General features: G+C 42.1%; 1 protein-coding gene across 1 annotated transcript in view; it reads left to right on the top strand.

Moving 5' to 3' along the window:
• The first annotated feature begins 8,993 nt into the window (after window positions 1–8,993).
• Window positions 8,994–25,841, top strand: part of kremen1 (kringle containing transmembrane protein 1) — a 59,706-nt gene continuing 42,858 nt past the window's right edge. The window contains 1 exon segment of the mRNA XM_034225149.1: window positions 8,994–9,237. Within this exon segment, the coding sequence (XP_034081040.1) occupies window positions 9,159–9,237 (79 nt within the window). The 5' untranslated portion in view covers window positions 8,994–9,158.

The following is a 25,841-nucleotide window of genomic DNA, read 5'->3' as shown; positions in this document are numbered from 1 at the left end:
CCTTTAGTGTGATCAATACTGCATTTTACTGTTGTCCAAAAATATTGGATAAAGTCCATAACCATATTTCCTAGGTGCTGAGGGAAAAGTACTACTGCCAAGACTTATAACAGTGTTGGAGCACCCATCATGTTAGCTCACTGCAAGCCCTGTGGCAATGTGCCCTGTTCATCTCTGCAGCCAAATCCCTTGTGTGCACGTCTGCAAGCTGAATCTGAATTATATATATATAAGGCAATTTAAACTGTAGTTTTGGGGAAAAAAGGTTGTAGCCATCATATTAGACTTAAGATTGTACCTCACTATTTTGTTTTTGCAATATAAGATATACATTTCACTGATAAGCCAAGAATATAACTCATGTTTGCAATTCAAATGCAGTGTGGGGTAATCTCTTGCTGCTGCTCCTGTGTAATGTCTGTCCTCTGGAAGTGAACTCAAAACTCCCAACTTACTTTTGATTCACTTTCAGTATGATTTGCGGTGAAGGATTTGTCATGCTTTCTGAATCGGAGACTGCATGGAGGACACTGTTTCTCCTGACGAGTTTGATGTCATAATTGGAACTGAGATGTGTTGGGCGAACTGCCAAGCATCAGCACACCATGGTGTATTAGAAGCGACTGTGCAGGGGATCACATTGTTTACCGCTTTGAAACCATAAACCTGCAAACATACATTTGTTTCTGCCTTCTGTGGCCCTGTTGCTCCGCTTGTTGTGTCCCTGGAGACGAGTGACACATGGGACTGTTTTTCTGTTTTCACTTTGGCCACAAATGTTTAGCTGCTGCAATGAAACATGACGTCAAGACGCTTTTCATCTCCTTTTTTGTTCCTCTCCTGTAAACAATGTGTGCATCCGTGTGTTTCTCATCAGCAGTTTACACTTTGCATATGGAGGATTGTGGTTCTCACATTCCCTGAATGAATAAAACAAAAAAGACGCCCGTTTACGATGTTGTCAAGATTGACATGAGGGGGACTAAAAGAGGTTTAGTGTAAAAACAAGTCTGGCCTCAATATACCAACAAAGCTAGAACAAAAACCTAGAGTTGTTTACGCGGAAAAAGAGCATTTGGATTGAAGTTTATTCAGTGCGGTGACCACTTTCTACAACTCTTTGAAGACGAGGCTCAGACAAATCTCGAAAGAAAACACAGCACTTCTAAATATGAAGAAAACATTCACATAATTCGATTTGTTCTGTTTCAGCAAAACAATGTTTACACAACATTTTCCAGAGCCAACTATTCCCAAGTAGAGATTTAAGATCTGTCACCCAGCCCAATAGGAAAAACGTGTTATTTAGGAGCCTCATTTGAGCTTTGGTACCATTGCCTTTGTCTTCTGTGCGCCATGAGTACCGTAGATATGAAATAGCACTGATTCTCCTTTACCATTAGTAACTTTTTTTACAATGTAAGTCTGTGCTGTCATTGTCAACCCAGAACAGAGATCCATGTCAGGGTAATTCCAACAAACCACCGCAGTGGACGAGGACATTGTTTCCTGACGGGAAGTGCGGCATTGCTGGCCGGCACTCTTCTGGCTCCTGTCCTGGTCTGTGATGAGTTATGCTTACATATTCCAAATTGTAGGAATGATGACGTTGATGTCAATGGCCTTAATGTCCTTATCTTTGTTGGCGTTAAAGGGTAGATCAGAAAAAGAAAAACGTTTTGTTAGAAAGTGAAGAGTCAGAACTCTGTAGTAGACTTCCAGAAGTGTGATGGGCCACGTTTTATAGTAGTTTTTGTATTGGATGAAGGCCTATAGCTTCTTAGTGTTGTAGCTAAAACACATTATTAAAATCTAAATGATTTAATCATGATCAATACACATTTGTATAATTCTTTCTCTACATTTTCTCAGCATTGCCACTAGTATAGTATTGTTTGTGATTGTTATCTTGTTCGATCCGCCTCTCTTCTTCGCTCTGCTTCTTAGCAGTCTGTTCTTTATTATTTCTTCTTTTATTTCTGTCTCCCTTCTAAAATAGATAAAGGCTGAGCAATGTTACAATAAACATTCCAGAGGGTGTCACCCACCCGGAGACTAATTAGAGACCCGGGAGGCCGATCAAGACGGATGACTGCTGTGTGTGTGTCAGAAGGAGAAGCAAAAGGAGGAGGGGCTGCGGTTTCGGCAGCGGCTGCTGGTTGTGTGCAGGTGGCTGGATGTAAACGTTAGCTTTTATCTTGGCTTTGAACACGGGTAAGCTCAGGGGCCTGCACAGGTGTGTGTGTGTGTGTGTGTGTGTGTGTGTGTGTGTGTGTGTGTGTGTGTGTGTGTGTGTGTGTGTGTATGTGTGTGTGTGTGTGTGTGTGTGTGTGTGTGTGTGTGTGTGTGTGTGTGTGTGTGTGTGTGTGTGTGTGTGTGTGTGTGTGTGTGTGTGTGTGTGTGTGTGTGTGTGTGTGTGTGTGTGTGTGTGTGTGTGTGTGTGTGTAGGGGGATACGAGTTGAGAGAATATGGTGGTTGGGGGGGGGGGGGTTGTTACTGGCACAGATAGGGCCAGAGGCTGTCATTTGTCAAGGGAAGCCCAATGCAATATGCTTTGCTGGGGTCAGAGAGTGACACCATAATGTGTGCTGTGTTGTGTGTGCAACCACTAATGATGTGGTTCAGATACACCGTGATGTGGCCCGCGTGGGGGTTGTCGGCCGGGTTGGACAGACTTCAGACAACAACCAGATGCTTTGGTTGAGTAATCGAATTGACTCACTGTGACCCCCCAATAGGAGTAGACACCAGGAGTTGTGCATCAATGCGTGTGCCCGTATGTTTTGCCTTTTAATGAATGTAATACGCCAAGCGACAGCAGAGACTGTTTTGGCACTTTGGAGAACGATCCAGACAGAAAACAGTGACGCAGTGCGGATGTCAAACAGGGAGAGAAAACCTTCTTGTCACGTCGCTGCGAAACCGAAGAAAATAGAGAATAGCCTCTTCATCAGGGTGAACACACAACCCCAGTCTTCTAAATGTAGCCTCAAAAACAAGTGTGGAACACAAGTTTTAGAGGTTTGTTTCCCCCACTTTCATAAGAACATTATTTATTCATCACTGTTTTGCATGAGCTCAAGTTTAAGAATATTTCATAATATTGCTGTTGAAAGAGTTTCCATTGCCCCCTGCTGAGTTTGTTTTAATAGCAACATGTGTCTGGATCCTCGGGAGAACACTTTCATCAGTTTTTCTATTGGAACAACTTCTGACTGATGATGATTACTGTCATTACTGATCATTCTGCCATTTATTTTCTTGATTAATTGGTTTATTGTTGTTGCGTTGGTGTCCTGTGGAGTTGTTGACCACAACTTCCTAGAGCCCATATTAAGTTATTCACATTGCATGTTTTGTCCAACAACAGCTGAAAAACCATTCAGTACACTATTGTCTATGGAAGAAAGCAGCAATTCCTTCTATTTAAGTACTCTAATGTGCAACTCAAACAAATAATTTATCATCACAATAGTTGCAGGATAATTTCCCATGCTCACAGTGAGGTCTGTGAATGATCCCGAATAACTGCTTATTGAAGAAATACTGTTGTAGAGCTTTTTTAAATGCCATTTTTAATGCTTCAAGCCCCTTAAATTAACTTCTCCTTTTATTGTTTAGAGGTGGAGACCTCAATGTCAGGGACTCCAAACCTGGAGCTGGAACACTTCTGGGAAATGAGGATATATGGTATTTTTTTCCTATACATTTGTTTACCTTTATTTCAAATATAACTAAATGAAATGGCATGTCAAAACACTTGAGAGATTCATGTACAGTGCAGCCAAAGTCCCTTCTCGTTAGATGCCAAGAAATACTGTAGTTTTGACAACAAAGGAGAGAAAAGTGGCATTAAAATGCAGAGCCAGGCGTTCATGTTTACCCAAGAGAAAACAAGGACATGACATAGTCTTGGCTCCTGAATTTGTGAATTCAAAGCATTTGGGCCGACTTTTTAATTCAACTATGCATAACTTCCCATTGGCAGGCAGGTCAGGGATGATGGTGCTCTTTCTAATACATCTCATTGGATTATTCTTGCTGTGACCTTCAGCCTCCGTTTAGAATACCTCAGCAGGCAGGACGCACCGAAGGGCTTGCCTCTCTCTGTGTCTGATCGTGCCAAAAAACATACACACATGGAACTGTAAGGAACCAGATACTGGACAAACGATCTAAAAGGCAAAATGCCAAAGGAATTAAGTGTAGATGTCATTTGTGGAAGTGCAGAGTTTGTTCTGGAGAGAGAAAAAAGAGAGAACAGAATTACAGTAACACCAGCAGACCACAAGGAATGTGGCCAGGCAGCGTGTACAGGCAAGCCCAACATGTGATCACACTCACAGAGAAACAGGGGGAGAAAAGAGGACAAAGGAAACCAAAGCTGCACAGCATCACTGACTGATAGCAGGGAAGATGGAAGGTAATGACAGGACTCACATTCAGGTGGATTTTTAAATGGACACAACAGTTAATATTCACTCTGAGGGCTCAAAGAATGCTTTGTGTGAGCACATAACATGCCACATACCAAATAATCAAAGCTAAAAAGTATTCAGGTTATTTTCCCCAATTAAATTAGCATTACATCCAAGTACAAATACTTAATTGCAAGTCATTTAAATCTAAAAGTTCACCCTAATGTCAAAAATGCATGCTTTCCTCTTAACTGTAGAGCAATTTATCAATGTAGATTGTTTTGGTGTGACACTCGCAGAGTATTTGGCCTTATAAATGAGTACAGCAGCACATTAATGTTGCAGATACTGTAATTGAGGTCGTGTTCATACGGAGCCCCCTAGGGGACATGGAGAAGAAAAAAAAATGTATTTGAAAAAAATAAAAATAATAATGTTTTGCGAGATATCGCAAAACCTTTGCGAGATCTCGCAATACTTTTGCGAGATCTCGCAAAACCCCTTTGCGAGATCTCGCAATACTTTTGCGAGATCTCGCAATACTTTTCATTTAGCTCAATGTACTTCCTGGTCAGTTCGGCTGCTACGGCAACACAGAAACCACAACAATGGAGCGGTTCATCGATTTTACTTTGAGCTTGGCCTTAAATATAAAGATATAACATCAGTGCTTGGCAATAGGCACGGGTTTCACACAGACTGTATATATAAAGGGTTTCACATAAGTGAAGACACCTCAAGAGAACACTCAGAGCAGGGGACATGCACGTCCCTCTGAGCTGAGTTATTGACAGATTCGAATTTCGCGGATCAATAACTCATGAACATAACGTTGTAAAAATACAAACAATCATAGCAAGGTAGACAACGAGCTACAGAGTCGTTTCTATCAGAACAGTTCGATACGCGCCGTCATCCGAGGTAAACATCAAGAATTGGTCACAATCTGCAGCTTGAGGAGGGAGAGGAGTGCTTAGGGACCGTCTACAAACTGCAACGGGGTTTTGCGAGATCTCGCAAAGGTTTTGCGATATCTCGCAAAACATTTTTTATTTTTATTTTTTCAAATAATTTTTTTTTTCTTCTCCATGTCCCCTAGGGGGCTCCGTATGTTCAAGTATCTTTAAATACTGAAAAGGAGTTTAATCTACAAAAACATATCACGTTTTAAATCTCATGTTTTTTTTGTAAAATGGCAGAAAAAGAATACTCAGATACCTAAAGACTGTACTAAAGTAAATTATTTAAGAATATAGTTACCCATAACTTATGGGAAGAAGCATAGTATTGCAATATTTTGCATGGCAAATTATTGTATCAATACAATATTATTGATACTTTTATTGATGATATCAGAGTGATTTTACAACTAATATTGAGACATCAAAGAAACGTAATCAGGAATCCACCGAAAATCATTATGGTGTTACAATGTATTAGAAAGTTGACTCACATCATACTTAAAAGGTATTTAATAGTAACAAATGCTATTACAGTTTTTAGCACATCCCAACAACATCGTTATGTATCATGGGGCGTTGGTGATTCCAACCCCAACAGTAAAGACATTTACAGAGCCTAAGTAAACTGTTAATAGTTAAATAATAATAAATGTCTTCTTCTCAAACAATATTTCAATTTCTTATAAGTGGTGTTTCTACCAGCCAGTATCTGCTGTCTCAAAAGGGCAAACGTCATGTTAAATGACTTTCCCAGGGCACCCCATCTCAACTCTGTCGGTTTTGGCAAAACACATGTAGGGCCTTTTTTCTTCATGAGTGGTGAGCTCATACTGGATTTCTTTTTGCTATTTTTAGGCTGGCTGCATTTGGCTTGGACATTTCCTCGCAGTACTGCATGATACTCAATGAAAACACATGAGGGTGCTGTTTTACATTCAGGAGGCCTGTCTGAAATGGCAAAGAGGGGAGAAGCATCGCAAGTGGACACACGCACGCACACACACACACACACACACACACACACACACACACACACACACACTTGTTTATATTTAGTATCATGTAAAGGAATGAATACCTCAATATAAAGCATAATCTGCTCATTTATCAATTTCTGTCGATTGAAAAAAATCTGATAACTAACTGTTGACACAGACAACTAAAACTTGCACCAAGAAAGACGTCTTTAATTCCTAATATTTTGCAGAGGGGATTCACTATTTATTAAATGTAGGCAAATAAAAAAGCATACTAATATTGTGTGATCACACACAATTTCCATTGATTACTAATCCAACGATAGGAACATGATTTTTCTCAAACTCCATTGTATTATTCACATGTCTACCTATTGTAACCACTGCTCTATCAGGATCATGTGCAAACGTAACATAAATGATGTATTGCTACGGTCTGCTAACTTCCTTTTGTGTGCAGTTTTGTATAGAGAATGTCATAGCCCAGGGGTTTCCAAATGCAATGTTCCCCTAATTAGATTTAGACCCCCACATAAAAACCCAAGAGAATACTCCCATAATAATCCAGAAGGGATTTATTGTGCGTGGCTTTTACTGCATGGCATGTTTACAGTGAGATCTCATACTTTATGGTAGTTGGGATCTCCCCTGGCATCACTCCTATTCCTATAACTATTGTGAACTAAAAGTAAATGCATAATGACCATAGTGCAGAAAGTTATAGTTATGACCATGTGGAATAGTTATGGAATGATGTTCTCTTTTGTTTTATTTGCTTGTGCTTTGATTTTTGGAATTTTAATTTGGGAATATGGTTTAAATCCAGTGGTGGAAGAAGTATTCAAATGCTTTATTTGAGTAAAAGTACCAACAGATTATTTTCAAAATTAAAAGTAAAAGTCTGCCAGAATCTTACTTAAATCAAAGTACAAAAGTATTTTAAGCAAAATGTTAATCAAGTATAAAAAGTAAAAGTAATCATTGTGCAGAAAAATGTAGTAGAGAAGTGTGTATATAATGATTTATATTAGAGCCGGGACTCGATTAAAAAAATTAATCTAATTAATTAGAGGCTTTGTAATTAATTAATCGAAATTAATCGCATTTTTAATCACATAAATATTTGACCTGAGAACAGTGAGAAGCAATTTTTTTCACATGTATTTTAGTATACCATTAGGCGCATTCACACCGCAGTACTTTTCCCACAAAGGTTCATGAGAACTCTTTGAACCTGAGGGTGGATTAGGCAAATGAAGCCACTGACGGCACTTCTTCTTCTTCTGCTTTGGTTTTACTGGCAGGCCGCAAACCACTTCACGGCGTATACTGCCGCCCAAAGTCCCCGGCCGGAAGTCCCCGGAGTTGGGGACTGGCTTCAGTAGAAGCTGCTGGGAGTCCCAGCAGCCTTCCGAGTAAATCGCCAGAACGCCAACACCTCCTCATCTCCACCGCTCCCATGTTTTATTTTGTGTTGCCATAAGTTAGTCTCTCTGCGTTTCTGCGCTGGGCTAATGCTAATAATGCTAATAATGCTAATGCGAGGATAATAAAATGGCGGCTTCACAAAACTTTTTGGGAGTTTTACGGGGCGTGGTTTGCAATCCGCCCAGCCAATCAGAAATATAGCTCTTTTCTCACAAGAGAGCCGTACGAAAGTCCCTGCTCTCTAGCAGCTCTCTGCTCTCTGCTCTCTAGCAGGGACTTTCGTGGGGGTAAAAAGGTTCTCATGAACTAATTTTAGTACCGGCTCTTTTTGGTGTGAACGCGATAAAAGAGGCTAACGTCCACGCTAGCTTCCACGCTAGCTGCTATATGTTTTGCATTGAGGTGATACTTGAGGCTTGATGTGCTGCGGTGATATGCGAATTCCTTTTTGCATAATTTGCACACAACCGTGCTCTATCGACGCTTCCATCCGTCCGTTTTTTAAAACAACATTTCCCACTGTTGTTCACTGTGGTTTGTTGTTGTCTGAAGTCATGAACGTTAGTTGGTGCTCCAGTATAATCGGTACGCCTGAAACTCATCCAGTGAGAAACGTTCCGCGGTGCAAAAATAACTGCGATTAAAATGCGTTAATTTTTTTAACGCGTTAATTTTTGTGTAATTAATTAATCTTAATTAACGCGTTAAAGTCCCGGCCCTAATTTATATATATGACATTTCTAGATAATATTGTTGCATCAAGTAGCATTTTACTGTTGTAGACAAAGTTACGATTGACTTTTTGTAAAATATTGAAATCATTTGACTCTTTGGTGAAATGTAGTGGAGTACAAGTACAGCATTTACCTCTGAATTGTAGTGGAGTAGAAGTACAAAGTAGCAAACAAATTGAAATACTCAAGTAAAGTAAAGCACCTCGAATCCACGTACAGTACCTGAGTAAATCTACTTAGTTACTTTACACCTCTGTTTAAATCCAATCTTGAAAGAGGGAAGATAGTTTACACTTGAACCTGATGTTCATTGCACCACTGAGTCCACCCTCTCTCCCCCTCCGTCCTCCCTCCTCCTCTTTTCTGTCTGCTGCTTCCACAGCGCTGCAGGTTGAATCTATTGCCCCTATTTCCTGTCACATGGGTTGGAAATAGGATCCCTGCTTTCTACTATCTGTTGCCGTCTCCGTGGTGTCAGTGTAGTAGTAGCTGTAGGACCTGCCTTGAAGTTCAGGGACTTTTAACGCCGGCCGAAGAGAGTCTGGCGCACAGACCGGGACAGACCGTCAGTCAGTCCGCCCGCTCTGCGCATCCGTCCGTCTGGCTGCACTTCACCTGAGAGACACTTTAAACACACCATGGATTCCTGGACAGCCACCTTGGCTCTTCTTCTCGCTGGGGTTATTTCTTCAGCGGCTTTGAGTGTTTTCGACACCGGTGAGTCAAACTTTTCTGCTCGCATTTTGCGCAGGATGTATACGGATACATGTCTGCGCTGACGGAAGCGTCTCCAAAGTTGCTCTTTTGAATATGCTCTTATCCTATCAGCAAGTTTTGAATACATATCCAAAATGTGTTACGTTTTTATGTTATTATGATATTTTCATACTTAGTTTTGAATTTGTCACAGATTGCATTCGCAGTAACTTAATTCATACTGTAGTTCATCGCCTTGGTTCACATCCCACTACGACACTGTTTCCCAAATGCACGCTGGCTGCACTATGGGTGTTTAAAGAGGGCGGCTAAAGCCACAAGGAGCAATGGGTTTAGATTTGATGTGATAAGTTCGAAGACAACAGAACGAGACAGTGTCAGTTATCCCTCCACACACACAGGTACACACAGACCAGTAGAGTCCCGGCGACACATCTGAGCGAACAGCGGTGCATGATGTGAATCTGGAAAAAGGCTTAGAAAATCATCTGGAAGCGATGTTATGTTCTTTTTAAGATACGTTTCGATTGAATCAGGGAGACCACGGGCTTGTAACCCAAACCAGCAGCTGTTGCGCACTCCTCTCTCCTGCACATCCTTTCGCCTTGGGTCCGGGGTATACTTACCTGTTCTGCATCAGCTGCTCAACACTCATCAATCATATTGTATTCTTTTGAATTGGTCATTTTTAAACAGTTATGGCAAAACATATTTATATCCATCATAATATTATTGTTGGCTTTCTGGCTTGTGTATCTTTTAATTGAATCACACAGACATATACCCTGCATGCCGAAATGAACTCAAAACCCCTCAGCTCAGTCATCTGATAACTTCCATTTAATTCACCATCAAATTCAGATTAATACGCAGTCATAGCATTGCGTCTTTCTGCAAGAACTTCAAAGTTGCAACCGTATCCCAATTCAAAGCTGAATATGTTGTTTTTAATGTGAATATCTAATAGCGATGACCACACAAACCGAGCTTCTCCTTTGCTGTAATTTGTGCCGCGTTTCATGTCGAAGCAGCAAATCCTCATGCTTTCCTTTTTAATTTTTTTGTCTCTTAATTATACCCTTGGATTTCAAATTAGAGGGTCCACCATCTGGGCTAGTGCGTAAGTACTCCCATGTGTACCTATGTATTAACAAAGTATTTAAAGCAATGGTATTCCCCCTCATAACAGTGGGGGGGGGGAACAGTCTAGGTTTATGTTTAGTTTAAGTCAGCTGTGGCACATTACTGTACAGTAAAACAATAATATCATGCCTTTACAGGCAGTCAGCCTGTGTGTTGCTTCCTTGGCTCTGTTTCTCTCTAATATATTTTAACTGCAGGTCAAAACAAATGTAAAACACGGAAACACCCTAAGCCTTTCTGCCCCTATAGTAGAGACACTGCATCTGTTTTTCTTACAGTCAAAGATTATTTGCTTAACGTCTGGAGCTTCTATGGTTTCAAAGCAGAAGACTGCTTGTATAAAATGTAAGTGGAAACATCACATTTTTAGTGTCAGGCACTCCGAATCAAAGAAAAAAGTGCTTCTTTCCAGAGATGCAGTTTTATGCTTATTTTTAACAGGAGAAGCTGAATCAAAGGAGATTAACTTTATGGTTGAAGCAAATTATTCATGATTCAGAGATTGCGGAAAGGCATTCTGGTAAATGTAGGAAGCCCAGAGAAAATCTATAAGGCAGATGAGAGGAAGTGGACACACTGTAACAAGCAGAACTGTGGAATCACTTAATTGATTTGAATTGTTAAAATATGTCTCACGTTATTGTTGTGGTTTAGAATTGACCTGAAATCCAACAGAAGAATCCTTAGCATGTCCGGGATGATATTTAGAAGTTACATCTGGATATTCTCATATGAATGATTAAACCCAGCGGGAATTGAGTTGAACCTGTGAAGGCTGGGTCATTCAGCAGCTTATTAATGCTCAGCAGAAATCCAGCCACTGTTGATGTTGTGATAGTGTTCAAAACAATATCACAATAAAGGGCTTTTACTGCACCATCGCATCAAGCAGGAGTGAAGGAAAAGCACAATCACGCGCCTACAGATGTAGAGATTTAAACACACATACAAAGGGCAAACAAGTGAAAATGAAACTAAGGCTTAGTTGTGTTGCATAGCTGCAGCAGCTAAGTACCTTTTTGCAGCCTCTAATATAAGAACGTGCTCCTCTTCAGTACAGTACACTTCTAAAGCATTAGTTAACCAAAGTCCTATCTTTGATGTATGTAACTCAGAGGCTTTATAAAGAAACACATGCCGTTTTGTATGACTGCGGCCCACTGTTGCTCACTTGTCAGCTGCTAAGGCCTTTCACACAAATGTACAAACAAGTAAAAGCCGAATCCTGTCAGAGCTGTCAAGATGAGAAGTAATTGAGTCACTATGTGAGCCGGTAATCATGTATTCCAGAGTGTTGTTGTTGTTGTGAGCAAGTTGCTTGTTAATCAACAAGGAATGACTTTGCTACTGATGTTCCTGTTATCCATGACTGATCTCACTGGCAGGTGGACGATAGTGGCCAGTTGTGAGAGTCCCACAGTGTATATATGTATGTCTTTTGTTTATGCAGATTTGAGTGTTGCTGTTGAAGTATGTCGCTCCCCCAAAGCGATTCTTTTTTTTTATTCAGTGGCTGGTTGTTCAAGTTATTTTTCTTTCAGCACACGCAGGGATGAACAGCATATTATTAACTATTAGCTTTCTTGCTGGATGAGATGAGAAGATTGTAACACTCATATTTGTTTGTTAAATATAAAGCTTGAGCTTCAGCACAAATACTGGAAACATCAACTGGCTCTGTCTAAAGGTAACAAAATGTTATATCACCTTTGTTGTTTGGTAACAAAGTAAAAAAAGTCAGGTAAATAAACCCTTTGTAAAACAGCGTTAACATTTCACATCCTAATGTAGTGCGCTTCAGAGGTATACTGGTAGGTGGATATTGTTACTTTTGGACATGGCATGGCTATGCTAGCTTTTGCTAAGCTAAGCTAACCAACTCCATATAGCCACTGACAACTTTGCTAACACATTTCAGCATCAAGCAATTGTAACAACACAAGACATGGCAAAGCCAGCTTTTTGTTAACAACTACTTACCTGTATATAATTTAAACGTTAACTTTAATTTTTATTAATCTTGTGTGAATCTGTACTGTACTTTCGGACTTACTTTGTTGCTGCTTAAACTCCTGAATTTCCCTACAGGGATTAATAAAGGTCATTATTATGGTATGTTATTTTATTTGATCTTAATCCACCTGTTACCAAAACTGGCAACAGACCAAGATAAGACCAACAGTTAACTGTCTTACAGTTAGCTGGAGCTCACGGCAGCAATTACCCGTATGTTTTACTTAAGCAAAAATAAAGCCTTTTTCTCTATATGGAAATATCATTAAACACCAAGAGTTAAGGCAGAGCAGCTTGAAGACTTTAGATGGAAAGCAAGAAAACATTCTATGAACAAAATAGGATCCAGTTTCACCAAAATCGCAACATTTTCCTGCAAGGGATGTTGTAAGAAAAGCTTACAAAAGTTACAATGTGCAAGAACAGAAGCGTGTCTTTCTTCCCCCTCATTGTAGCATCCAGCTGTTATTTGAAGGTTAAATAATAATAATAATAACAATAATACATTTCATTTTTGTTGCGCTTTTCACAGTGCTCAAAGACGCTTGTAAAATAAAAATAATTATTAAAATAGTTATATCATCCTGAATGCTGAACTATTGCTTCGACCGTGTAGGAGATAATTTTTCAATATGTTTCTGATCTTTTTGACTCTGAAAGTCTGGATAGTTTTACCCTTTCAGGTCTGCCGTAACATTTATATTTAAGGGAAAGTGATTTCAAGTAGGTTTTGCTTTGATTCACAACACCAAAAGGTCAGCAACAATTGATCTGTCTGATCCCTCTTTTTGCTGTTATCAATAACAGCAACATGAAAAAATAAGTGAAGTGACAACCTGTGTATGGCTGAACGTTCTTTCTATTACCTTTAAAGGAAACCAGTTGGCTTTGTGTCGAGCTGAGGCTTGAAAATGGCAGGCTTTGACATTTTGGCAACATGGAATGCACTCTCATTATGTGATCACGAAAGACCGAGCTGTCAGAAATAAGGCCAGATGAAGAAAACATCAGGTTGAGATCAGGCTGTGCTCAAACAAACTAAATCTTGGACTGATCGCACAAAGCAAGATGTGCCTTCATGGGCTTTCATTTTATCTGTAGTCTTCGCCAAGTCTCAGTCTACTTAACCAGATATGCATGAATTCACTTGTAAGGCCACAGTTGGAAGATTTGCTAAGGCTGCGTTCTGTGCAGTGAGGCATCTTATCAACACCAACTCATAGCAGGTAAATCAGCTTGATTAGTTCCAGACCACACTGGAGCTTTTCAAACACTCAATGTTCTTCCTTGAAGCATTACAGGCACCAAATAGAGTGATGGCGGGGTGATTGACAACATGTGGTGTGGTATTTTCTTTGTAGCCTGACATGTAGGTAAGCTGCATTTACTGGCAAGCCCTTGTTTGTTTTGGCAACCCCGCTGTCTGTCCTACTCCCTGTCTAAACTCTGTCCAGCACTGCATGATGTTGGTCTGGACTCTGTCAGGATGGGTTTGTCGCGCCGCAGGCGGAACTTTAAAACGCTGTAGTTGAGGCATTGTTGCGGCAGAGAGGTTTTAAACACTGCACCTACTCCTGAACAGTAGCTCACACAGAGGTTTGTATTGTAGTTTTTGAAGACTGTTCAATAGCTTGCTGTGTGATTGAGTCTACGGTGCATGTTTGTGTTATTTTCCGATGTTTGGCTGAACATCGAGTCAGAGCGTGTTGCCTGTTGTATACAGTAGATACCACCATCAGAGGAGGAAAATATGCCAGTAGCTTCTCAACAGTCTCATTTATGCAAATTCAGGAGTATTTTGTGAGCATATTTCTGCTTTTCTGTGTTTAGGGATGCAATTTACAGTTATCTTTATTATCAATTACTGCAATCCTTTATGGAAATTGATCCCACACAAGGTCTATTGAGAAGGTCTTAAGGAGCTTACGATGGTATCACATTACAAACTTCCTCAACACCTCTAGTTTTCAAATCTGAGGTGCGAAGTCGATACTACTGTTTATTTTTCCTCAAAATAAATTGAAACATTCCACAAATATCCGCAAATAAAAATAAACAAGTATTTAAAGTAGGCCAGAGCCCAAGAGAACATCTTAAAATGTCTTGTTTTCTCCAAGCAACCATCTAAAATCCAAAGGCATTCAATGTAAAATAATATATACTCATACTTATCAATTTGAAAACAGCAAATGTTTGACATTTTGTCCATTAAAAATGATAATGACTTTTCTGTCACTTGAGTCATCAATTATTCAGCCAATCATTTCAACACTTCATGTGCATGTGTTTGAGTGAAGTTCAAATGTGAGGCAGCTGTTGCCATCTGCAGCCTCCATAAACCTCCTTTCGATTTTAAGAGGCCACGTCAAGTGCCAAACCAAGAGGTCTCACATCCTCAATCTGATGCCCCTCCTTCCCCACACACGCACACTCAACCACGTACACACACAAACAACTGTCTGTCTTTGCCTAATCCACAGCTCTCGCTCACACAGTCAATCACCGTATCCGTCTCGACTTAATCCACTCTCAACTTGTAAAAGCAGTCCATACAGAGCAGTTTATGACTGTCCTCCATAAACCTTTCTAACCCCTGAGATAGAGAGATCTTTGTGAATGTGTGTGTGAGTGTGTTTGAGAGAAAAGCTCTGAATCGTCTGACTAGGATGATAATAACAGACCATCTTCAGCTGCGATCTGAGGAAACAAGAGCTTGTGTTGGCAGAGGTGATTGCGATGGAGCGCTGCTTTGAGGAGAGACAGCGGGTTCTAAAAGAGTTTAACATACTGGCTTTCGGTGTGTGGCTAAACCCACTGCACTCCGTTTTGGGAGTGTCAGAGGGCAACATGGGAAGAGCGTGCATGGGGTCTGGGTCTCAGATGTGGGCCCTGCGGTCCCTCCCGCTCTTCCGGTTCAGAGATGGATGGAGATGGAAACCTCTCCTCCCCTGGTGAGCTCCTGCGCTGCAGACACAAGTTCAGACAAACCACTGGATTGACTTGGTGAACGTGTGTGTGTGTGTGTGTGTGTGTGTGTGTGTGTGTGTGTGTGTGTGTGTGTGTGTGTGTGTGTGTGTGTGTGTGTGTGTGTGTGTGTGTGTGTGTGTGTGTGTGTGTGTGTGTGTGTGTGTGTGTGTGTGTGTGTGTGTGTGTGTGTGTGTGTGTGTGTGTGTGTGTGTGTGTGTTTAGTGGGAGTGGGAGTTTTGGGATCTAATAAAATGATCCTCACTTTCCTTCAGCTCTTTGTATCCTTTAAGCCTTTTTCCTTGTTTTTGTTTTTGGCATTTAAATCATGTGATGGCTGATGTAGTCTGTTAGGGTCTTCACAGCAAAGCTATCTGAACAGCTATGTATACACCACATATAGCAATTCCTCGTATGTGTGAACCTATTTGGTAATTAAATGGAGTCTGATTCTGATGTGCCGCTAGTAAAAGCACAATCAATAAATTGAAGCTGTATTAACTTCATCCATATTGTCTAAAGCAATCCCTGTGTAATAAATCTCTAACGCACTTGTGCCCAGTGTTGAGGGACTCACATTGTTGTAGTTTAATAGTGTTATAGAGCTAAGAATGTGATTATGTGACTGGTAAAGGAACACATTTAGAAGAAAGTAAGAAGACAAAGTAGTTCTTCAGCTGTTCACTTTTGAGATAATGATAGTCCCTACTTTCACTGAAGGGCATACAAATGTGCCTGCATCCATCACAGGGAAGAAGAATATATCAGGGACACATGGTTGCCTTGACTCCCTATTTTCTCATCAATCGTTGGAGTCTTGAGTAAATTGACGAATGGGCTAATCTCCTCTAAACTTTTATAGTATGTACAACTTTATACTCCTTTGAATTTCCTGTAGGTTAAACTCGGGTTCAGTTAGTATTTACTGGTTGTTTTAACAGCAAAAGCAGTCAATCAGTCTTTCTCCTTTTTGTGTTATGTCCATGCATAAACAGCTCCACACCAGCCCATATGGAGCCCTCATGAATCTTCATTGGAATGCCCCAAGAGGTTAAGTTAAGCAACACAACAAAACACGCAACAAAAAACAACTATATCAACCTCAACTGACACTGGGACTGCAAGGTGGCCCACAACAGATTGGACTTTAGAGTTATAGTGACTGAAAGGCTTTGCTATTAGCTAAACTTGCTGAGGTGATAATAATAATAATGTGGAGGACAAACAACAGGCCTCCAAAGAGGTCCTTCCGCTGAGCATCACCATTTGTTTTACATTAGTATGGTACTTGGTATGGTATCACCAGCTCACAGTAGCAGTGAAAGATGAACCAGACATAGGGACTAGAAAGTCTGAAATTGAGGAAAAAAAGGGCAGAGTATTTTCCTTTTTGCACATCCCAACACTCGTGGTACTCAGCATGTCTTGACTTGTTAAGACAGGCCAAAGTTTTGAAGAATTCCCTTATTTACTTGGCCGAAGGTTGGTTGAATCAGGCTCAAAGGCAACAGAAGAAGAAAAAAACTCTAGCTTGGAAATGTGTGCTTCTGTTTCGGGTTGCAGCCCATTTACTTCCTGTTGACCTCTGGGTGGTGCCCTGCAAAGGTCAAGTTCCGGGCAACGCCCTTGTTCTTCCATGCAAGGGCATTGGTACACCCACAAAACCACCAACCACTAAGACGGAGAAACAGACCTAGTTATTATAAACACAATCGTGCTTATTATCGTGCCACTGCGATTCGCGTCCTGTCGTGTTCAAAGGCTTACATTTGTTTTATTAAAGCACCTCTCTCTGTGTCGTTTCCCGGTTTCTCGATTTATCCGTTTGAACTTTCGCTCAGTGCGACTCTTTCATTTATTTCTCTTGTGCAAATCACCACCTGCTCGGGCGGTTGGTTGGGCAACCCAGCATGCAAAGCAGCCAAGCCAACTCCAGCTTCAGGATCTATGATGGTGGTGGTGTCGCAATGGGAAGCACCGCTAAGAGGTGACTTGGCATGACAGAGGCGATAGACACGTGAAGCACAGGGAGATGAGAGAAACAGGCGTCCCCAAACAAAGTGGTGCAAGGTTGAGTCACTCCGGTCCCTGATCCACGGAGGCGGTCCGGTGAGACAACATGGAATTAGGCTGTCAAACCGCTGCTGGCTGTACACAACTGTCAGGCTTGAAAGAGATAAACAATGTTTAGGTGGGAGAGTGCACACGTGTGGCCAGAATAGTGGTTTGTGAGGTTTTGTTGCTCAAAGGTCAGTCAGGACCAGTCAGAGTATTTTTCTGAATGAGCCGTGACTTGTTGGTTTTGGATGGAGCTCTGCAAAGCCATGTAGCCTCTTATTCTTTCACAACTCTTTTCATCTCGAGACTGTTCTCCAAGTTTTTCTTCCTCCAACTCTACATTTTAATACTGTTATGCATGAGCTGTGTTCCCTGGCCTCTTCCTTGACATTTGCGTATGCATGAGGAGACCCACTCCAGTCAATGCCAAATGACATTTCCCTCAGCTGAGCCGGTGCTCCCTGCCGCAGTCAGAGCCCATCAGATGGAACACACTCCAGGGCGAGGGGGTAAATCAAGTAGTCAGACAACAGTAATGAAATACCATAGAGCCTTATGTTCTTCTATGAATTCTATTAACTCTCAAACCAACAATGTTTGTCATTATCAAAACTCAATTTAATTCACAGAGAATGGAATTTTAAAGTAGGTTTTAATGCCCCAGGCAGAAAGTGGATGATGGATCAAAAAACAACTTTCCTTCCCTGGATGTATATACTGGCGCATCAGCTTTGGGCGTGTTGATAAAAGGAAGTGCAGGCAAAAAACAATTACATTTATTTTGGTACAAGCTCAAAACCATTCTGGCTTCCTGTCTCTGTATTTCCGTTTTGAACATACTATTATTACACATTTTGACATAGTATGATTAACGTAAATGAGTTATTTTTCTTGATTTGATTTAAACACATAACTTGTTCCTAACATCTCGCCAGTGACTGGTTAGGTGTTTAAGCAAGAATCTCAACAGGAGTTTTAAAGCAACTATGTATTTTTGTGATGCGATTCTGAGTTTTGAGAAGCGTAACCAAGAACATAACGGGAGGATATGGAATTGCTACTGTGTCAGACATGACCTGTCCGGCGAACTGGGTTCTTTTTATACTGCAGTTATGGTTGGGCCAGGGCCACTGAGGTCTGTGCTCTACTGCGGTAGAGTAATGGCAACCACTTTAAATAAATGGAGAGTAATTTAGCTGCTGAACCCTGGGGTCTGGTTTGTGTCCAGCTGCAGCAGCCTGTGGCCGAAGAGGCAAATTGTCGCCTTTCGTCCTTGCAGGAAACGCCCACAGACAGCACTGATCAGACAAGGCCAAACAAGTGGACATGGCTAAGTGGACAGTGCAAACATTTGGACAAGTGAAGGGAGCAGACATACTTGAGTGGACAGCAAACAAAGGAACAAACCAGTAGTGGGCAGAGCTAAGAAGCCGTGACAGCGAAATGTGCAGGGAAACAGATAGTGTGTGGTCTTTTTTGAAAGAATATACAGTGAACAAAAATATAAACGCAACACTTTTGTTTTTGCTCCCATTTTTCATGAGATGAACTGAATGTGAATCGAGTGGCCTGTGTTCGTCGTCCATAACATACGCCTGCCCATACCATAACCCCACCACCACCATGGGCCACTCGATTCACAACATTACCCTAACCCTAACCCAACCCCCACACCAGATACTGACTGGTTTTCGGACCCCCCCAGACCCCCCAATAAAGCAAAACTGCACGTTTTAGAGTGGCCTTTTATTGTGGCCAGCCTAAGGCACACCTGTGCAATAATCATGCTGTCTAATCAGCATCTTGATATGCCACACCTGTGAGGTGGGATGGATTATCTCGGCAAAGGAGAAGTGCTCACTATCACAGATTTTTTCAGATTTGTGAACAATATTTGAGATAAATGGTTATTTTGTGTATATAGAAAATGTTTTAGATCTTTGAGTTCATCTCATGAAAAATGGGAGCAAAAACAAAAGTGTTGCGTTTATATTTGTGTTCAGTGAACAAACCAATAACTTGATACTCCATACGATAATTAACTGAGCTTAAACAGTCCATTTATCCTCCTTTACAAATTCACAGGAACTTCCCAGTCAACTGTTTTCAAAAACGACCATTGTCTTCTACGCTACGGAGCCAGTGATATCCACTTGCAATGCGAGGCCCTTTGAAAAAAGCTTGAAGTCAAAAACGGTGAAACCCAAGTCGCCTAGAGGCCCTGATCTAGTTGTCTGTCCTGCATCGAAGGTGAATACAGCTCCCCAAGGTGAACACAGAAAGGACTCGGTCTGCAGCCGCCTACGTGGCACCAGCCCACTACCAAAGCCAACTGAGGGTCGGTCACACTCGGCCGATGCCGTGAAACAGAATCTGCCGGTCCTCAATAGATCCTCCGTAATGGATCCCCTTCTCAGAGAGGCCAGTGGGATGCCCCCTGTCTTTTACCAGAGCCATCTGGTTCCCAGTACTGCTGCTCTTCCCACAGCCACACAAACCACAGTGAAAAAGGATCACTTTCACAATCAAGATCAGGAACTGGAGACGTGGCTGGTTAAAAGGGGTCTGAATGTTGAGCGCTATGGTCCCCTCTGCAGCAGCCTATTGTGCCGTTGTTATTGCGTCCTTAGAAGTGCACTCTGTTGCGGTTTATCTGACAACCTTTTGTGATTTGATACAGAGGATTGTACATGCTTTGTTCATTCTCTGACCGGGTCAGTCAGACAGGAGAATAAAAAAATAACAATTCAAACATGTTAGGACAATCCATAACATTGAGATGTGCACTTCAGTGATAATGATCACGGATTGGTCTTAAGCCGACAGCAGGGATAAGGACATTCGGTGTAGCAAGAGATGAAGGTGCAATTACTTCACGCAAAAGGGAATTTTCTACACAACATACATAGATTTAAAGTGTAAAACAATCTAAAAAAGCCAAAGAATGCTAAGGGATCAGATCATTGCCTTCATCTTTAGCATACACAGTTAGACAAAACACACTGGTGCGTTTTTTTCTGATGTGTTATGTGCCACTCTCTCCAAACAATCACACTGGATTCATTGGTTGCAGATGGGAGGATGTTTAGGCTCCACACATTGGGTCTGTTCCCCCACAACTGCAAGCAACAAGTAAAAGTTAAATTAAATCACAGGGTTAGGGTTAGGGTTATCTATCAGTGTGCCTTGCCTGCCGGACCATCCATTTCTCGGCTCTGCCTAAAGGGTTAATGAAATATCCTATTGGTCTGCTTCAGTTACATTTAATCACAACACATGGCCATAAGCTTCCCTCTGACATTTGATCAATTTAAGCCCAATTTCCAGTAACCATTGTGTTTATTTCTTTTTAAAAAGCGGCTTCAAAGCTGCCTTTAAAGCTTCCCAGGCTGATGTGACTATTGGTGGTTGGACAGATTGACAGAGTGAGGCTACATTTAGGTTTTCATGTTTTTAGACACAGAAAACTAATCAAAAACTATTTAGATTTTTTATTGTTGGGGTATTTTTTGCAAATAAAACCCTTTTTTCTTGTTTTTGCAGTTTCAGCTTCTCCACTAGATCAAATGCAACTAATTTTCTCATTCCCCAAATTATATATTGGGAGTCATGTATAGTTGGCAGGAACGCGCCATAACAGGAAATGACTAATCAAAACTTGAGAGCAACATTTAAAACTCTCCTCCAAACAGCAGCGTAGAGAAAGAAAAACAAAATTGAATAGTGTTTATAAGTTCCACAAACAAGATGTTCAGTAACACCTGCACTGCCGTGGACATGCACATGGGATGTGGACATTTACATAAAAGTTAATATCCTCAATACCAAACATAAAATTAGTCAAAACTGCGATAGCATTAGTTTATCAAATCCTTCAAATCTTTTTCTGCTGCTTTACACAAGGGATTCTGCTTCGTTTGCCTCGGGTCTTGTTGTGATTCAAGCCGGCATCATTCTGTTTTAATAATGATGTCTGTTAAGAATAAAGAGGAAAAACAGCTGTGCTTTTGATCTGGTGCAGCAGTGCGTTTCTTCTTGTTTGCATTAGCAGGGCAGGTCACATCGCTCCCTCCCCTCGACTCGAGGCCTTTATTTATCCAAGTCAGACCTCATCTTCCCCGAACCCTGTATTCACACAGGACCTCAGGAGAGAAGAGACAGATGAGGTGGTGTGTGTGTGTGTGTGTGTGTGTGTGTGTGTGTGTGTGTGTGTGTGTGTGTGTGTGTGTGTGTGTGTGTGTGTGTGTGTGTGTGTGTGTGTGTGTGTGTGTGTGTGTGTGTGTGTGTGTGTGTGTGTGTGTGTGTGTGTGTGTGTGTGTGTGTGTGTGTGTGTGTGTGTGTGTGTGTGTGTGTGTGTGTGTGTGTGTGTGTGTGTGTGTTCAGCCCAAACCACATCATTTACATTCCTCAGATAACAGCTAACCTGAGCACCAACAGGAAGATGGAAAACAGGTGTGTTCAGCAACAACCCCTTTTCTTTCATGGTTCATCTTTCTCTGAGGTGCTATCCGGCCTTCGTTTTATTACTCAAAGTGGCTTAACAGATGGGGCAAAGGGCCTACATATGGATATGAGGTCCATCACTGCGTACAAATCCAACTGTTATCATTGGAGCAACGTCAAACATGGTAATTGTCCATCAGGGCCGGCCGCAGCCATACTGGCCGCACAGCTTACATTATGTTGCCGCAAATTGATTACTGCCTTGGAGAGGCTGTCAAATTGTGAGGAGAGGTGAATTGACAGACATGTGCACTCAAACAAAAACATGCACACATGCATGCACATACACTCACTCAGTGGGTGATGTCTACAGTACAGTGATGAGTGGGTGAGAATGGCATCACCACAATGACACTGGCCCTACCACCAAGTGAACAAAGGAGCCTGTGTGCATTTTGATGTGTGTGTGCGAGTGTGTGTGTCCTCCATTCCCTCCACATCAGATCCATCTGAAAATACCGCGGCTGCTTCACTGATGAAAATTGCTCCCTTTCATTCTTACTGTAAGTGCGTCTGGGGGGAGGGATACGGGTATGAGGAGGGAGAAGGAGGGGAAAAAGAGCAGGAATGATGTGGGTAGGAGGGCAGTTTAATGCCTGTTTTGTCACTGCATATGTTTATCGTGGCATCTGACAGTGCTGAGGGATCATTTTACCATCCATTTACAAGCACAACAAAGAAGAAGAGAACAAGCTTAAAACACCCCCATGCGAGTAACGCACAGCCCTTAGCAACAGTAAGCCATCATGACTTGCATTACAAGCCGTAGATCCTCTGGTTATCAAAGGCGGCGTGCGATGAGGAACCCATATGGTCTTGTGTTATTTTCCTCACAGAGGACAGACACGCATTAGTAAAACACGTGTTGTTCTCCCTTCGGCTTCAGTTGTGTGTTTGCTGGTAAAAGGCCCCAGCATGCATCTGTGCCACAGAGCTCCTCTGGAATGAGATGTGTGCCTTCAAACTCAGACGTTGGAGATGTAAACTCTGTGTTCGCTGGTCATTTCACAAGCCTGGTCTCGTGTCTATAACACGGGGAAATGTGAAATAAACCCCGCGCTCACTTCATTTGTGCTATACACAAGAGGGAGACAATTAGAGCCTGGGTTAACAATCTGAGGGATCATAAAAACAGTCTTTGTCCCACCCTGACTCACTCTGTTTGCTTTTTCTGATTCATTTTGCTTTCACTTACATATTTTCGTCTTTCACAATGCGTTATTCAATGTCAATGCTCCACACTCATTTTTTGTTTAGTTTGACTTTATTTAGGATGGATCCATCCCAGACACACTAATTGTGCACCGTTTGAAAGCCCTTAATTGAACAACCTTAGCGCGTCTTGGCTTCCCTATCTCCTGCCCCCCCCCCCCCCTTCTTTCAATGATGCTTTCTCCTGGATGCACACGTCTTGTTTACTCTCGTGTAGAGCGGGTTCAGTGGCATGTGTTGAGTATGCAGGGGATTTCCCCTTGTGTTTGTTCAACCCTGTAACCCTTGCCTATACTTACTGTGTAGGGAGACTTGTGATTGGGTGTGAGAAACTACAGAAACAAGGACAGCGTTAGAGGTGAAGAAGCTTTTAATCATGTTTGGAAATATATGGCAGATGTGGATTATGACTCGAGGAAGCTGCCAGAGGGAGGTAATTGAGCGTGGCACCTCGTCCGCCCTCATGTCAGGTTGGCTGACATGTCTCTGATGTCCACATTGTGCCAGCAGCTTTTTTCCCTAGGGTTTCAGCAAGTCCCTGAATGTCCTTTACGTCATTGTCAGAGTCTGCAGCCCATCAGTCACTCCCTGAACGTCTGCCAAGCAAAACTCAAAATTGTCCCTCCTTGTTTCATTCTGGGCCACTCACAGAGCCAAAACTACTCTTGGTCCATCTGTGCTGCGCTCTGTCAGAGATCATCCTGGCAACTACGAGATATCCTACATAGGTGGAGGCCTTATCTGCCTTGGTATATTATTTGTTGATTGATTTTTCCTCTGGTATTTAAATATAGGGCCTGCTTGTGGGCAAAACAACCTTTTATGCTTTCCATTTTGTGACAAGCAACTTCAAACAGACGGGTTTTTTGGCAGCGCTTTTAGCCCACCACGGGCTCCTGCCGATTCTTTCCACTACGGAGCTAAATAATAGGGGCCGCACTAGAACGAGATGGGGCCATATTTTATAGGTGCTACCCAGAAACTTTGGCAGGGAGTCTTGTGGGTCTGTGGCTACTGTGGTAGTGAACTCAGAAGGTGGTGCAGTGGAGGGTTTTTTGCAAAGGAAGAATGGCGAAGGCTATTTCGGGATGAACGAGTTCCTGGTTTACGGCCTGGTTATCTGGGGCTGCAACCCATGACAAAAGCATGAAACAAAAAGAAGGATTGTAAAATCCCATTGAGAAGTCATTGTCTGCAGAGTTAACTAGTTAGAGGCATCTGTTCTCATCACTTGCAAGGTTAATTTTTTGCACTTTCATTGACCCTCTTCCAAGAGGGCACTTTTAAAGCACAGAGACGAGATGTGGTCCATTAACTGCCAAGCCCACCCCCGAGACATTGGTGACTTCTTCTTAGCCACTTCCAAATTCATTAAACGAGCCTTACTGAATCTGTGACTATCTGTGAAACCTGGATAAGCAGTCTTCCTGTGAAGCAGTCTTCCTGCGATCCTCTGAAGTCTGATGTGGTTTTGATGTGGAAATGGATGCTGCTGGGGAAAAGGGGAACCAGACTTGTGTTGCAGCCAGCTGTGTCCCCACCAGAGAAGTAATCTGTAACCTGCTACATCTGGCCTGGTTTGGCCTGGCCCTGGCCTCTGTGCTTAGTACACTGACATTAATGAGCCTCACAACATTAATGGTTACCAGGACAGAGTGGAGGGGACATTTTTTTTGGCAGGTTGTGCATTAATAATCTGACGTTTCTGTCGTCTTTGAAAGCTCTCTAAATCTCAGCAGCTTTGGGTGGTGTAAGCGTGTGCACAAATTATTATTTTTTTGTGCGTAAAAGTGTGCATATTTCTATCATAGACTCATTCTGGAAATATTGCTCATCCACTAAGCCTGTTATGCTGTCCCTGAAGTTTCGAAACATATAATAAAGATGGAAGGACGCTCTTTATGTCAGCCCTCAGTGAGGAAGCAGTCGTCTTTAATTATCGCTGCTTTTCATCCCTCGTAGCAAACACAACAAATACGTGCTCTTGTGCGACCTGGCAACGCGTCTCAGAGATTTGTTTGTAAGCTTGTTTGTTTGTGTTTTTCAAATCGCATGACCAAATGCTCTTTTCTCCCCAACCCCCCCCCCCCCCCCCCCCCCCCCCCCCACTTTTTTCGGAACATCAAGTGCATTTGAAGTCGCAATGTGGAAGTCATTAGCCACAAATCCCAACCAATATAATAACAGGGCGATTAGCTCTCTCTCAGCGGTCCTCTGCTGTTTCCTTTTTTTCCCTCTTGTCGCCGGGGTGGTGCAGTATTCTGTGAGGGCAGGGCTTGGTGAAGGGCGAGTCCTTCTCTTCCCTTTCCCGGATTTTTTCTATTTGTAGATCTGCATGTATTTTATAGGAGGTTTTTTCTCCCCCCCCCTTCTCTCTGTCTTTCATGCGGTGGTGGTTCTGTTTCCCATCACGGCCTATGATGAAACCACAAGAAAGCCCAGGCCCATGTGACGAAAGCACAACAGTTGCTTGGTGACATGGAAAGGGGGTGTCAGATTGAGGGCTGGCCGTGTTTGTAGGGGAGGCGGCATGGAGTGGTGATGATCCAATCAGCAGATGAGCTCTTAATTCACTCCAGGACAAGGATAAAGTGCTCATATCCACCATATTCTTTCTTTAGCTATATGGATGTGTGACCATCCTCACGGCTCTTAAATGGACCATCCATCTCTAACGTAGCCTCTGAGGCCTTGCAGATCCGCTACTTCCT

Source organism: Gymnodraco acuticeps, unplaced genomic scaffold, assembly GCF_902827175.1.
Source record: "Gymnodraco acuticeps unplaced genomic scaffold, fGymAcu1.1, whole genome shotgun sequence".
In the NCBI taxonomy this organism is placed as follows: domain Eukaryota; kingdom Metazoa; phylum Chordata; class Actinopteri; order Perciformes; family Bathydraconidae; genus Gymnodraco; species Gymnodraco acuticeps.
Note: the sequence above shows the minus strand (reverse complement) of the source record. Positions and strands in the feature narration are given on the sequence as shown.